General features: G+C 32.9%; 1 protein-coding gene across 1 annotated transcript in view; it reads left to right on the forward strand.

Moving 5' to 3' along the window:
* LOC308657466 (CMP-N-acetylneuraminate-poly-alpha-2,8-sialyltransferase-like) overlaps positions 1-15,887 on the forward strand; it is a gene marked incomplete at its 3' end in the record, with an annotated part of 50,948 nt that overhangs the window by 14,078 nt on the left and 20,983 nt on the right. The window contains exon 3 of the mRNA XM_081309191.1: positions 7,267-7,524. Coding sequence (XP_081165317.1) covers positions 7,267-7,524 — 258 coding nt within the window. The remainder of the gene's footprint in view (positions 1-7,266; positions 7,525-15,887) is intronic.

The following is a 15,887-nucleotide window of genomic DNA, read 5'->3' on the forward strand; positions in this document are numbered from 1 at the left end:
AAAAAGCATTTGACAAAGTACAGCATCCCTTTATGTTCAAAACATTAGAAAAACTAGGGATAACAGGAACTTACCTCGACATTGTAAAAGCTATCTATGCTAAGCCTCAGGCTAGCATCATTCTGAATGGAGAAAAATTGAAGGCATTCCCTCTAAAATCTGGAACAAGACAGGGATGCCCCCTATCACCACTTCTATTCAATATAGTTTTCAAAACACTGGCCAGAGCAATTAGACAGACGAAAGAAATTAAAGGCATAAAAATAGGAAAAGAAGAACTTAAATTATCACTATTTGCAGATGACATGATTCTATACCTAGAAGACCCAAAAGGGTCTACAAAAAAGCTACTAGAACTAATAAATGAATTCAGCAAAGTGGCAGGATATAAAATCAACACACATAAATCAAAGGCATTTCTGTATATCAGCGACAAAACTTCTGAAATAGAAATGAGGAAAAACACTCCATTCACAATATCCTCAAAAACAATAAAATACTTGGGAATCAACCTAACAAAAGAGGTGAAAGACCTATACAATGAAAACTAAAGAACCCTAAAGAAAGAAATAGAAGAGGATCTTAGAAGATGAAAAAATATACCTTGTTCATGGATAGGCAGAACTAACATCATCAAAATGGCGATATTACCAAAAGTTCTCTATAGGTTCAATGCAATGCCAATCAAAATCCCAATGGCATTTCTTGTAGAAATAGATAAAGCAATCATGAAATTCATATGGAAAAATAAAAGACCCAGAATAACAAAAACAATTCTAAGCAGGAAGTGTGAATCAGGTGGTATAGTGATACCAGATTTCAAAGTATATTACAAAGCAATAGTAATAAAAACAGCATGGTACTGGTACCAGAACAGGCGGGTGGACCAATGGTACAGAATAGAGGACACAGAGACTAATCCACAAAGCTACAACTATCTTATATTTGATAAAGGAGCTAAAAACATGCAATGGAGAAAGGATAGCATCTTCAACAAATGGTGTTGGGAAAACTGGAAATCCATATGCAACAAAATGAAACTGAATCCCCTACTCTCGCCATGCACAAAAGTCAACTCAAAGTGGATAAAGGAGCTAGATATCAAATCAGAGACTCTCCGTCTGATAGAAGAAAAAGTTGGCTCCGATCTACAGATTGTGGGGACGGGCTCAAAATTCCTTAACGGGACACCCATAGCACAAGAGTTAATAACAAGAATCAACAAATGGGACTTTCTTAAACTGAAAAGTTTTTTCTCAGCAAGAGAAACAATAAGAGAGGTAAATAGGGAGCCCACATCATGGGAACAAATTTTTACTCCTCACACTTCAGATAGAGCCCTAATATCCAGAGTATACAAAGAACTCAAAAAATTAGACAATAAGAAAACAAACAACCCAATCAACAAATGGGCCAAGGACATGAACAAACACTTCACAGAGGAGGACATACAATCAATCAACAAGTACATGAAAAAATGCTCACCATCTCTAGCAGTCAAGGAAATGCAAATCAAAACCACCCTAAGATACCACCTCACCCCAGTAAGATTGGCAGCCATGACGAAGTCAAACAACAACGAGTGCTGGCGAGGATGTGGGGAAAAGGGTACTCTTGTACACTGCTGGTGGGACTGCAAACGGGTGCGGCCAATTTGGAAAGCAGTTTGGAGATTCCTGGGAAAGCTGGGAATGGAACCACCATTTGACCCAGCTATTGCCCTTCTCGGACTATTTCCTAAAAACCTTAAAAGAGCACACTACAGGGATACTGCCACATCGATGTTCATAGCAGCACAATTCACAATTGCTAGACTGTGGAATCAACCCAGATGCCCTTCAATAGATGAATGGATAAAAAAAATGTGGCATTTATACACCATGGAGTATTACGCAGCACTAAAAAATGACAAAATCATGGAATTTGCAGGGAAATGGATGGCACTAGAGCAGATTATGCTTAGTGAAGCTAGCCAATCCCTAAAACACAAATACCAAATGTCTTCTTTGATATAATGAGAGCAACTAAGAACAGAACAGGGAGGAAGAGCAGGAAGAAAATTTTAACATTAAACAGAGACATGAGGCGGGAGGGAAAGGGAGAAAAAAAAGGAAATCACATGGAAATGGAGGGAGACCCTCATTGTTATACAAAATTATATATAAGAGGTTATGAGGGGAATGGGATAACAAACATGGAGGGAAATTAATTACAGTAGATGGGGTAGAGAGAGAAGATGGGAGGGGAGGGGAGGGGGGATAGTAGAGGATAGGAAAGGTAGCAGAATACAACAGTCACTAATATGGCAGTATGTAAAAATGTGATGTGTAACCGATGTGATTCTGCAATCTCTATTTGGGGTAAAAATGGGAGTTCATAACCCACTTGATTCTAATGTATGAAATATGATTTGTCAAGAGCTTTGTAATGTTGTGAACATCCAATAAATAAAAAAAAATGCTTTTCTTCAAGGTTTTGGGGACAATTTTGCATTTTATTTGGTTGTAATTGTTTATAATATTACTTTTTATACTGGAATATCTTCCCTATAACAGCTAGACCTTAAGTTCAGAAGTATCAACTATTTACAGAATGTTCTTTTAGACCTCTGAGGCAAATTTTCTTGTAGAAATAATCCTTTGAAAAAATGTGTGTTCTAATTATCTTTGTAGGCATAATAAACCATTAATCCTTTTTTAAGGTTTTTTTTTTTCTTTTTACTGAACTGTTGCATTACTGATTGAATTCATTCAGTGATTTTTATTTGGGGGGCTGGTATGCATGGAGTCACTGGCTAGAGTATACAAAAACTGATTCTTGATATGTGTATTATGATATATAATATATATTATTTTCAACTTGTGATGTGTTCCATCTGAAAGTTTTGTCAAAAAATACTTTCTGATGGGGTTTATGCCATTTATTCTAAATTTTAGATGCTAGAGCATGCATGGTTGTTGACAAGAAACCTATAGAAAAAAAAAAAAAAAGAATGGCATCTGGTGATAGGTTAGCTATATTTAACATTTCACAAGTGAAAACAAGGTTTAGTAAATTAATGCTCCAGAACTCTGCAGCTGCTATTTCAATGATGGGTGATGCTGAAAGGGAACTTCTAGTTGAAAATTCAGTTGAAAAGTTTCAGTATATAATCTATTCCTGCCAGTTTAACAGTCTAAACCAACCCTTCATCTTAAGCCAACATTGCTTAACGAAAGATAGTTTTTATGACTAAGATTTTTAGTCCAACTGAAAGTGAAACATGGTTTCAGATTTTTTTCAGTTATCTTTAACATTAAAACAGTTGCTGAATCTAGATGTTTACTTATCTAAAGAGGTTTCATAAGGATCACCAAATGACCACAGAAAACCTAAGAGGAATCTCCTGTTGTTCTTTGAAGGCCTCCACAGAAAGCACAACCCATGCTTTGAATACCTGATAGTAACTTGACCACATATTAGGAAAACTTGTACTGGTACAGCCTATTAAACATTTTCTTTTTTCTTTTTTTTGATTCATGTTTCTTTAATGCTCAGATGTTAATTGAGTTTTCTTTTTTCTTTGCTCTGAAGTAATTTTGTTTACCCTGCTGTTAAACTCATATCAATTTTGTCTGAACAAAAGCATATATATCTCCTTGGTGATACTTAGAGTGCTGCTTCATTTACCTTAATACAAGAAATTTTAATGCTTCCAATGACATTTAGCTAATATATGTAAATACAAGTTCTATTTATTTATTTATTTATTTATTTATTTATTTATTTTAAAGAGAGAGTGAGAGAGGAGAGAGAGAGAGAGAGAGAGAGAGAGAATTTTTAATATTTATTTTTTAGTTCTCAGCGGACACAACATCTTTGTTGGTATGTGGTGCTGAGGATCGAACCCGGGCCGCACGCTTGCCAGGCGAGCGCGCTACCGCTTGAGCCACATCCCCAGCCCTATTTATTTATTTTTATTTGTCTTTTTTCTCCTCACATATTTATAGTCTGAACAACAACTCGACTTAGCAAATCCACAGAGCTCGTTATGGTCCATTGCATCTATAATCTAAAAAATGCCTTCAGCCTGCTACAGGGAAGAAATAAACTAACCTCTCCTGTTTCTGAAGAGTATTAAGCACTTAAGTCATGATATTACTCACTCCTAGTGATTCTTTAGTCTTTCACACAGTTATATCAGGAATCTATATCAATTTTTTTCTCTGCATTGCTTAAAGCCCTAAAATAAAAATTAAAAGTTAAAAGTGTGAGTCAGTATAAGAACAAGCTGCAGTTATTTAAGGTTTCCTTTCCTTTTTTTTTTTTTTTTTTTTTTTTTGGTTTAAAAAGGTCAATTCTATACCCCCCAAAAAATTGTTTTGAATTTTATCTAAGTAACTTTTACATGTTTATTCTTTGATTAATCTATATGAATTGAGTTTTTATTGCTTTGAAAAGCACTTTTACTATTTTTACTGCTATCATTAAGGGAATAAAACACTGCTGCCCCTATGATACAAATTGGAAGGATATATTACCACTTGCACTTAATATTTTTTTTATATCATTAAACACTCTTTTCTTCCAATTGTGAGTTAAAATAACATTTTAACTTTGCTCAACTCTTATAGTCTGATTTTTGTATAATTTTTTCCAAGATGTTTTATGTTTCCAATAAAACAAAGATGTTTAATTATACTTAATAATTTAGAAGATGTGTACAGTTTTTTTTTTTTTTTTGCTAATTTTTTAATACATGGAAAATGTACCAATATTGGAAAGTCCCTCTTTCTACTACTTGATAGATATGTGTCATCTTTTTTGATGCAATAAAAAGAATTTTCCCTTTTGGATTTCCATGATAAAGAATTTCTTGTCTGAACTTCTAACCTACTCAACTCAAGCTTGCAAACATGTCAGTACTTGTGCGAATACATCTTCAAATACATCTACAGCAACCTACTTAAGTATGTTCAAAGGAAAATGATAGCATCACCTAGTTAGATGATTTCCCCACATCCGTGCAGTCTTTATTTTAGAGGCTGCCCTGTCATTTTCACAGGAAATGAGAACATTTTTGTTGAAATCCAGGTGTCAAAGTATTTACTTACTTTTCCAAAAAGACAAATAAATGTTAGTTAATAAGTATGTATAAAAGCTTCTTTGTGATTTCACTTTTGGTGTTAGGTGCTAGTTGTTAACATTTTTTTTATCACTTGAAAATGCAAATTTATAATACTCTCCAATATGCAACATAGGAGTGAAATTTTCTGATACTTTCTTGTTAGTATATGCTTTGTAGTCCATGGATCAAATAATGTCAAATTATTGAAGACCAGGTTCATAATTTTTTTTTGACAATAGAATTTTCTAAAAAATTTACTAGAGTCCTATAGTGATTTCTTCTAGTTAGTTTCAGGTATAAATTGCTAGGCGCCACAACCAAATAATATGATGCATGGCACTTTTGGTTGTAAGGTGACGCCAGCTAGCCATTGAGATGATATGATTATGTTAAGATTTACATTCATATGGAAATTGGACTCCTGCTGTTCACCTTGGCCTGCTATGGGACTCATGTTACGGGACTCCTGGAGAGTTCCCATTGGTTGGGGAAGGACAGTAGGAGGGAATTCCAGGGGAGATCCGGGCCCCGGTTCCGGTTCCGGTAGTCCCGCCTGCTTGGGTGAACCGGCTTGCTTGGCAGATGTGTATGGGGTATTGGCGGCATTTTCAAAAATAAAGTTTTGTTCCTGCTTGAGTGGCTCGTGATTCTGTACCCAGCCAGACTGCGGCAATAAATAACACCAAATATCTGCTGAGCCTGGTTCTTATGCTTTTACTCTCCTCTAATTCTTCTGAACTCTCTCTCCTTTTCCTCAATTTAATGATAGCCATCCTTACTTCATTTGAGTCTATAGTCTTACATGGAAAGGCAATACCCTTTGTGTTGTTGAGATGTCTTCAATTTATAGTCACATCTCTCAATAATTGGGATACAGAAACATTTGGGAGGTACAAATTACTAGACTCTCATAGAATACACACCCAGATACATTCCCTATCATCCCAGCTTCTAACTTAGCTATGACTTAGCCTGACTTCATCTCTTTTAATGCTTTTCTAAAAGGAGAAACCAGCACAGTGCAACAAATAGACTCTTTTAATCAGTTTTCCAAGGCAACAAATTTATTAGATATAAGGCTAAACTTTCAAATTATGACAGGCAGATGATGCACTGTCTGCTCATGCCAAGGTTTGCCAATTTCTAGGAAGTGATCTGTATGCATTTTTTTTTTTCATTTTCTATCTTCTAAATATTTAGCATATGCATATAATTTATGTTTGTATAACATCTCATATTGTGACTAATTTATAGATTAGGTATTGGATAAGCTAAGCTTCCATAAAAAAGATTTCCTCAAAATTCAGTGGCCAAACAAATTGGAAGGGAAGTTTCTTTCTCTCTTATATGATCATGTCCATGATCCACTCATACCCCACTTCTAGGAAACTTAACTCTTATGACCAAACCAAGCTGTACATGGATTTAAAAACTTGGAGATGTTCTGGATGACCATCCATGACATGTGAAAGTTTGAAGGTTCAATACTAAAAGGCAGATGGGAGGAAAGGTCAAATAAGGAAAAATAAGCTACCTCTGCCATATATAATCCGGTGCTATGTCAATTCATCTTCTCCTTTATCCATTTTACTTCCTGGGGTCCTAAGCTTAGAAGAACTTTTTCATATAAATTTAGTGCTATAGTTTTAATTTTTCTTCAAATATTGTAAAATATAAGTGTCTTGGATAACTACATATGTTTTCTGTAAAGTTTATTCTTCTTAAGTACAATCTATGATCGAAATAAAAGTACATTCAAGTTATTTCTATTCTTCATAGCCAAACAACATTAAACAAAATAAATGACTATTTAGGAAAAAACTAGTAGAATATTTCATTTTGTAAAATTAAGTGACTGCTGTATTTAATAGTTTGGTTTTTTAAGCATATTTTGATAAATGAAGTATTTTTTTTTGCTCCAAAAATGGGTGTATATACTATACATCTTTACAAAGCCATTGTAATTTTCTGCATGAAGGATTTTAAGAAATATACTCCAATTCCTATAAAATCTACTTAACTGGTTGGTTTGATTACCACTAATAATTTAAGGTTAGTAGTATACCTGTTGACATTTCACATGTTACTTTGCAAATTATATAACCAGTTCTTGGATATGTTGTCATTAATGTTAAATCTTGCTTGTATTTCACATGCAGGAAGAATATTCTTCGGTTCTTAGATGCTGAACAAGATGTCTCAGTAGTCAAGAGCAGTTTTAAGCCTGGTGATGTCATTCACTACGTGCTTGACAGGCGCCGGACATTAAATATTTCTCACGATCTACATAGCCTCCTACCTGAAGTTTCGCCAATGAAAAACCGAAGGTTTAAGACTTGTGCAGTTGTTGGAAATTCTGGCATTCTGCTAGACAGTGAATGTGGAAAGGAGATTGACAGTCATGATTTTGTAATAAGGTGAGCTTCCTCATTTTACTTAAGAATAAAAAAATGATGAAAAGTTGGAATTTAATATTAAGTATTACTGAGAACTCAAACATTTATCTAAAATATTATTTTGTGTATTGTATCCTAACCTATATTTACCTTGGATAGAATATTAAAATGACTGTACTCATTTTAATATTCAATGAGGTGATCTCATTGTAGCAATGATTCACAACAGCTTGGGGAGACAGGAAGCAAGTAACCATTTTTTTAAATTTAAAACTAACATAACAATGGTTTCTTAATCACTCATATTTGTATTCATTAGTTTTGTATAAGTTCATTTATTGTATAAAGATTATGAACATTGCTCTGCAGTGATGAGATAGATGTAAGCTGTTTTTACTTTTTTATTTAGCGGATTCTAAGGATATAGTCATTATCAGGTTTATATTTGATATCCAAGTGAAATTGTTTCTTATTCATTATTTGCAGTATTTGTGTATGTTAGCATATTTTAGCTTTTGAGATTTCTCACATAATTGAACATGTCTGTTTGGTCTTCATTGGTGTTTATTAAATATTGGATTAATTATGGTTTACTTTTTATTAGCTGAAAAAAATTAACAGTAGAAAAGTAATTATAATACATCATAACTATTAGTAATTTTTAATTTTCAGTTGTTATATCTGTATGGGTTTTGACTTGTTTTAGTTGTTCATAAAAATTATTGAGTGAGGGGCTGAGGTTTTGGCTCAGTGGTAGAGTGCTCACCTAGCATGTGCGAGGCCCTAGGTTCAATCCTCAGCACCACATAAAAATAAGTAAATAAAATAAAAGCATTGTGTCCAACTACAACTAAAAAAATAAATACTTTTAAAAAATTATTGAGTGAAACATATACATATATGCAAGAGTGTGGTATATAGATATGTAGTAAAATATGCTGAGCTGACAAATTGACAAATATTTGAATCCCTTTAAAAATATGATGTGAAAACTCTTAAAAAATTGTATTTTTTTACTTAAAAATATAGTTATTAATTACATATGCATCGACCATAATTAGGCTACTACTTAAAAAATAAAACAGTAGTAGCTGTGAAACAATCCCATTGAGCATTATCAGGTGAGCACAATTTACAATAACAAACATGGCTGTAAACATTTTATTTTATTGTCTTCTCTGTCGATTGCCTGGTCAGATACTGATTTGTAATGAGTGTGACCTTTAAACATATAGACTCTTAAATTGAGTAGACTCTGAGAAAAATTCCATCAACATGTAAATATGCAAAAAGAAATTGTATACAAAAAGGAGAAAGAATATTAGATGAGGAAATGAAAATGGAAGTAGAACAAATGAGTTTCAAACATACATGTCTTTGTGGTAAGTGACAAAAATGTAAGACTTCTAGATTTCTGAAATGAAGAAAATATCAGGGCAGCTAGAATAAATAAGCAAAATTTTAAGGTACATTAGAAATTGTTGTAAAATAAAGAATGGTATTTTAAAATGTGATTATTACTGGATGAAAACTCTCAAAATGTGGCTCACTTCTTGCTCCTGTGTCTGTTTAAGCTTTGACAATGAGGCCTAGCTAAGCTTTTAGATGCAACCCTACTTCTGACTCTAGAATGAAGACTCTTATTATTTGTGGGCAATGAGAAGGGCCTGATGGAAGTTATCCTTTAATATCAGTTTATTAATATTATTTTCTACTCAGACTCCTTTACTTCAATTTCTATTGGCTGAGTTCTTTGCATTATTCCAATTCAAAAATTACTGAGTTACCTGTCTTTTTTTTTTTTTTTTTGAGAGAGAGAGAGAAAGAGAGAGAGAATGTTTTAATATTTATTTTTTAGTTTTTAGTTTTCGGCAGACACATCTTTGTTTGTATGTGGTGCTGAGGATCGAACCCGGGCTGCACACATGCCAGGCGAGCGTGCTACCGCTTGACCCACATCCCCAGCCCAGTTACCTATCTTTCATTTCATTTAAATGTCTAGTGAATGGATTCCTATATTCTTTCTGGAATGCCCTAAGAATCACCAGTAACTGTCCTTATTTTGTAAGACAGTCTTTCATATTCATTTTTTCCTGCATCTGTTTCCTAGAAACTACACATTCTGCACTGTAGCTCACTCTCCTGTAGTTGGCTTTGACCAATCTGTAGATTTGGAGACTCTTGGGCCCTCATCCATCTGTAAATAAAATTCTGATTCCCTGAATCATACAGGCCACTTCTTTTATTCTAAAATTAAGGATTTTTGTTTTCTCTTTTGCTGGTAAACAGGAACAGCAGACTACCTGTTATCAAGGTCCTCTATTGTGGACAACTGCAGATTTATATCACTATTAAGCTACTCTAGGGGCTCCTCCAGCAAAATACTGAGGTTCTAGGCACTGGGATAATACAAACATATATATGTGTTCTTCCTTTAATTATCTAGTGTCTTTCTAGGATTAAAAAAACCTATATTCTGCTTTAAATTAATAAACTCCACTCTAATTTTGAAATACTCTTTATTCCTACAGCAATCATGCTCCAGTAAATACTCACTACACTGATCTACTTGTTTTAACTCTACACTCTGTGGCTCCTGTGTCTTTAATCTGCTAACTAGTGGGTGGATGTGAGGGTGTGTTGTTGATACCTGGGTAACTGGTCTCTGTCAACACAGGAAACAAGACGAATGCTTTAGAAGGACAAGGTGAAGAATACCTTTACCACTTCCTTTGTGGTAACCTCATTGAATCCACAGTGACATTTCAACACCACACTTTGTATGAAATATATATGCTTTGCCTTCTTTCAGACTCCATGAGTCTACTACTTATATAATCAAACTTTTAAAGGTAAAAATCTTTGCTTGCATAACTAACAAAAATAAAGCAGTATGAAAAAAAACACTTTGAAAAATTCAAGAATAATATTGAAATAGTTGATCAGCTAGTGTCTTTTCTTGCTAGGGTTTTCCAAAAGATTTATCTTCCAAGAGAAAAAAAAGGCCTACCATGGACTAAAATGATAGTTACTATATATGAATATATGTCACAGGAAATACTTATAGTCTCAATTGATAGTAAACTTATTTTTGTAGTTTGTAATAAGTGTTATGAAGACCACAGTTTATAAATAAACCATAGCTTTCTTAGAGTTTTAATATATACTTATGGCTTTGGAATATTTTTGTACATTTTCATATGTATTTCTGCAAATCTACACTGTACTAGAACCTATATTACATTGTTAATGATTTTGTTATATAAATCTTAGCTTTACATGAAACTAGAAACTTTAGATCAGAGTAAAAGGTCAAGTGTAAAAAGGCATATTTGGGGGAAGTTAGCACTTAAATTATTATGATGTGGGAAATAGCTTATATGGATTTCTTTCATGGTTTATATTCATATACACACCTGCACATCCCAGGCACATACAATATCTTTAGTTATTTTTATGTTAAATGTGCATAGAAGAAATTATAATTATCATTAAGATAGACTTGATCCTTTTCTCTGCTGAGTGTCATTGACAATATGTTAGCCAATTGTACAGATGTTACCTTCAAAATATATCCTGAATCTAATGATTTCTCATGAATTCTACTACTGCCCTAACACAACTCTTGCTTGGAACCTTGAAGTAGTCCATTAACTGATCAACCTGGTTGCATACTTGCCTGAAGCCAAAATTTTCCTTGCCTGCATTATATGAAACAGTCTGCCACCATCACCATCTGTGACCTTCCACTTGATCTTTGGAACTTTTCCATTCCACGGTTACCACTTCATTGCTTGCCTCCTCAACTAAAATATAAGAGAAAAAAAAAACATTATTTGCATGGCTTCATTTTAGATTCAGTACCTGGAAAAGTACACGACATATTTGTATATTTTATACCATTTCTTTCTTCTTTATTTTTTTTTACTTTTTCACCATTCTTCAAAAATAGAATTTGAGATTTTCTAGAAAAAAGTGTACACTAAGGATATGTAGCCCAAGTTTTTTGCTGAGTTTTCTTTTTTATTGGTTCTTTTAGTTATACATGAAAGTAGATTCCATTTTAATGTGATTGTACAAGCATAGCATATATCTTATTTTAATAGGACCCCATTCTTACAGGTGTGCACAATGGTGAGATTCACTGTAATGTATTTATATATGTACGTAGGAAAATTTTGTCAGATTAATTCCACTGTCTTTCCTATTCCCCTCTCCCTTCACCTCATCCCACTTTCTTAAAATATTGAACTTCCTCTTAAAATATTGAACTTCCTCTCCTTACCCTTATTGTGGGTTAGCTTCCACATATCAGTGAAAACATTCAACCTTTGTTTTTTAGGGATTATCTTATTTCAGTTGGCATGGTAATCTCCAGATCCATCCATTTACTGGCAAATGTCATAAAAATCACACACACACACACACACACACACACACACACACACACACATATACACATACTATATTCATTCATTTATTGAAGGGCACCTAGGTTCCTAGGTTGGAACCATAGCTTTGCTTTGTGAATTGTTCAGCTATAAACATTGATGTGATAGCATCAAAGTAGTATGCTGATTTGAAAATCTTTGGATACATACCGAGGAGTGGTAGAGCTGGTTCAAATTGTGGTTCTACACCTAGGTTTTTGAGGAATTTCTGTACTTCTTTGGGGACTACAAATTGGTGCTGATTTTTGCCAAGAAAAAAAAATGTGACTTTCTAGAAAATATTTTTGAAAAAATGTTCATTTTTTGAAAAAAAAATCTCTGCAGAAATACCATCCTCACTTTTAATAGCTAGTTGGGGAAATCACTCCTTTGGGTTTTATTTTATTATTTGTATTTTGGATCTGTATGATTATTTATTATATCCTATAGTACTAAGTAGTGGACATATTTGGTAGCTTTTATCAGTATTCATACCCTGAAAAATTTGTGCCTCTTTCCACTGAATGATGTAATAAGCAAAGTCTTAACACTTGGTTATCAATTGTTGTTTTCGGGCAAAATTTAACTAGTACTTAAGAGTTATCATTCTACATGGAGAAAAAAATGAGAAAAAATGCATGTCAATCAAAACTTTGTCACCTCTTAATAAAGACTGTCACTTCTTGCCAAAGAGAATGTGACACCACTTCTTTCATTTTATTAATTAGAACACTCCTGTGAATGTAACATCTTTCAAACTAGTGAACCAGAAAATTTGCTGCTGTGTCTGGTAATCTTAATGATAAGCCAAATTCTCCCACTGCCTAAACTAGTTGTTAGTTATATCCTTTGAAAAGATTCATTAACAGACATATGAATATCTGAATTATAATAGGGAAAGACTAAAATAGAATTCAATGTTACCCACATTTTTTCCAAGAGAAAAATTAAGCTGATTTCATCCCAGAAATACTAATTTGTAATTGAAAAGTAGGAATCAAGACCATGAGTTATTTAAATATGAGCATGTAAGCAGAGACCAAAGATCCAGTTAGCAATATTTTAATAATAGATAATCCTTCAGATATGTATATGTGTTCAACATATAGATATTTTCTTATTTATAACTTTTTCCCTAGTATTATTATTTTCTATTAACCTAGTTCTATTGTGCTCTATTTTAATGATCTGGGGGTTCTGCTAACCCTTGAAAAAATAAAATTCTAATCTTCTTTATGAATATCAACAAATACATCACTAGATTGTGGACACAGGGTCTTCAATAACTTATAATCATGCCAGTCTCCCATCCGTCCTAACAGTTTTTGCCCTTTCCATTACATTCTGGTTCATAATTTGTGTACCCAATAGTTTTTCCTTGCCTAAATGCATGTGGACTTTGTTGTTTGTTAATTGTTATTTTGGCATATGTCTCCTAGAGACTCAACAGTCCAGAATTTGCTTTAAAATTTAATCAAAACGTCATGTCATTCTTGCTTGAAAAACTTTCTTATCCACATTGAGCACATTAAAATTATCACATGCTCTTAGTAATAACATTTATAATATTTCAAATATCTTACCTTCTTGGAAATGTATTGTTTGTGTTTCTGCTTGGCAATACACAGAGTTGGTTTTTTCAATCTATGTTTATTGTTTGTTCATTGTGTTCCCAGTTTGTTTACTTGTTTCCTACTTTTTCTATTAGAAAAAAAAATTTTTGAGGGAGATATAAATTGTGTTGGGTCTGCTTACAGTTACTCCTCTAGGATCAGATTCATCCAGAGACTATGTTCAAGCTAACCTCTAACTTGACAAATGTAATCACTATTTTTAGATAAAATCTTTATTCAACATTAATTAGATTTTTAGCTTGACTTTTTTGGGGGGGAGATTTAAATAAACACAATGTAATCTTCTTTACAAGTGTACCAGAATACATTGTTGTCTGTGAATGGGAGTCAATCTTGCTCCAAACATTTTTTTTTTTCCTATTGGGAAAAGGGACATGGGGCATAACAATTGCACTATTATCTTTTTAAGTGTAGTTTTGAAAACTATTTTTAATATCCTGAAAAAAATATTAAAGATAAGCCTGTGAAAATTGCTTGGATGTTTTTGTAGACGTTCAGACAGCACATGGAAATGCAATTCATTTCCTATAAAAGGAACTCTCTCAGTGACTGCTTGTATCATTAATGAGTTACATTAAATTGTTGTTTCAGTGGGATATTAAACAAAAGGTATTCCTTATCATATAATTACTTGATTCTTAGAGTTAAAACTGTGAAACAAACCATGAAAATAGGAAAATCAATTAAAACCTAATTTTGACTGTGTAATGACTAACTAAATATTTAACTGGTTTCCAAAATCTAAATCTAATGTATACTGGTACTCGGTAATAAAGAAAGAAGAAATACATATTTCTTAGTAAAAATTTCCAAAATCATAATGCACACAGCAGTATTAAGGAAACTGTGATCAATGTTTTTTAAATATATGCAAACCTCAAGACATCTGCATGTGTTTCCTCAATAAAAAAAAAAAATGCCCTGCAGCATCTAAGGAAGCTCAGATAGGAGAAAAATCAATGACTCAAATTGAATATATCTTATTTCTTGGCCTGAAATCTTCTCTGATAAGGGTAGTTTACAAAGGATGATAAAGTTTTTAAGAAGTCAATGATTCTGTGGTATGCCTCCAGAGAAGCAAAATTTTGACTTAATCTAGCATTAATGTATCAGTTATATGTAATATCCCACCTGCTTGAGAAAAAGAGGAAATGGAATCATGAGAGGACATATTATTTTGATTTTATTTCCCAGATCCATTTCTTCAAAAATTGATGAAAATTTTGAATGCTGCAGTTGCACTTCATTGTAACTGTAGGAAACCACGATTTCCTTCTACAAGATGAGATTCCTCACCATGAGAGTAAGCACAGATCATGATCTTTACAGAAGAAGTCAGTGCCATGCACAATTTCATCTTCAATATTCTCTTTTTCCTCTCAGGGTTAATCTCTTCTATTCTAAAACAAAATCTGTGTATCTGATATAGTTAAGTACAGAAAAGTAAATTTTAGGCCTGTTAGTTCTTTTTATTTTTTAAAAGAAACAAAAATACATATATTTGGTTGACCAATGCTATACTTCTAACATTAATAAAAATTATGTGTATAGACAAAATAAGCTAAAATATGAATTGTTAAAATTGTAAAGGACCAAACACTAACTTTTGCTACTCCTTACAACATTAGTAAATTTGGCAGTCCCCATAGCTTTTTGCATTCTACTATTAATACAATAAAACTTCTTGTGTGACAACCAGAGGCCAATCATGAGAAGGGCCTGATTTCATACCTGAATATCGTTATATTCCTTTTTAAAGGGAGAATGGAGCTGAGTGGGATCTGGAATAATCACTAAAATAATATCTCTGAAAACACACATCGAACTTAAAATATTTGTCTGTGAACAGTTCTGTTACTTCAAATAATGCTGAAGGATTTATAAAATGTTAGGAAAACAAAGTAAATATGATTTCAGTACAGCACAGGAATCCTGAAAGTCGGAATTTTACCTAGTCTTTTTAGATATTCCAGGATAGCTCTAGATAGATTACTAATTTTTGGATATTACAAGTAATGCATTTCAAGAAGATATCATTGATAACTTTAAAATATTATGATAGTGCCAAAAACTGTCCTGCCACATACCAAGCAGAACACAGCAAACATATACACAGCTTATAGGAATAGTCAACTACTAACTGTTTAACTTTTAAAATGTACTAAGTAATATTCAATAGAGCCCCAAGTTTATGGTTATTTCTTCTCTAGTGGTACTTTAGAATAATTGAGTGTACTTTTAGATTTTTTAAAATTTAGTTTTAGTTTTCTTGAACATTTTATTTTATTTATTTTTTAAAATTGATTTTATTTTTTTAAAT

The sequence above is a fragment of the Spermophilus citellus genome (genome assembly GCF_964194105.1).
Source record: "Spermophilus citellus genome assembly, chromosome: 1".
Taxonomy (NCBI): Eukaryota; Metazoa; Chordata; class Mammalia; order Rodentia; family Sciuridae; genus Spermophilus; species Spermophilus citellus.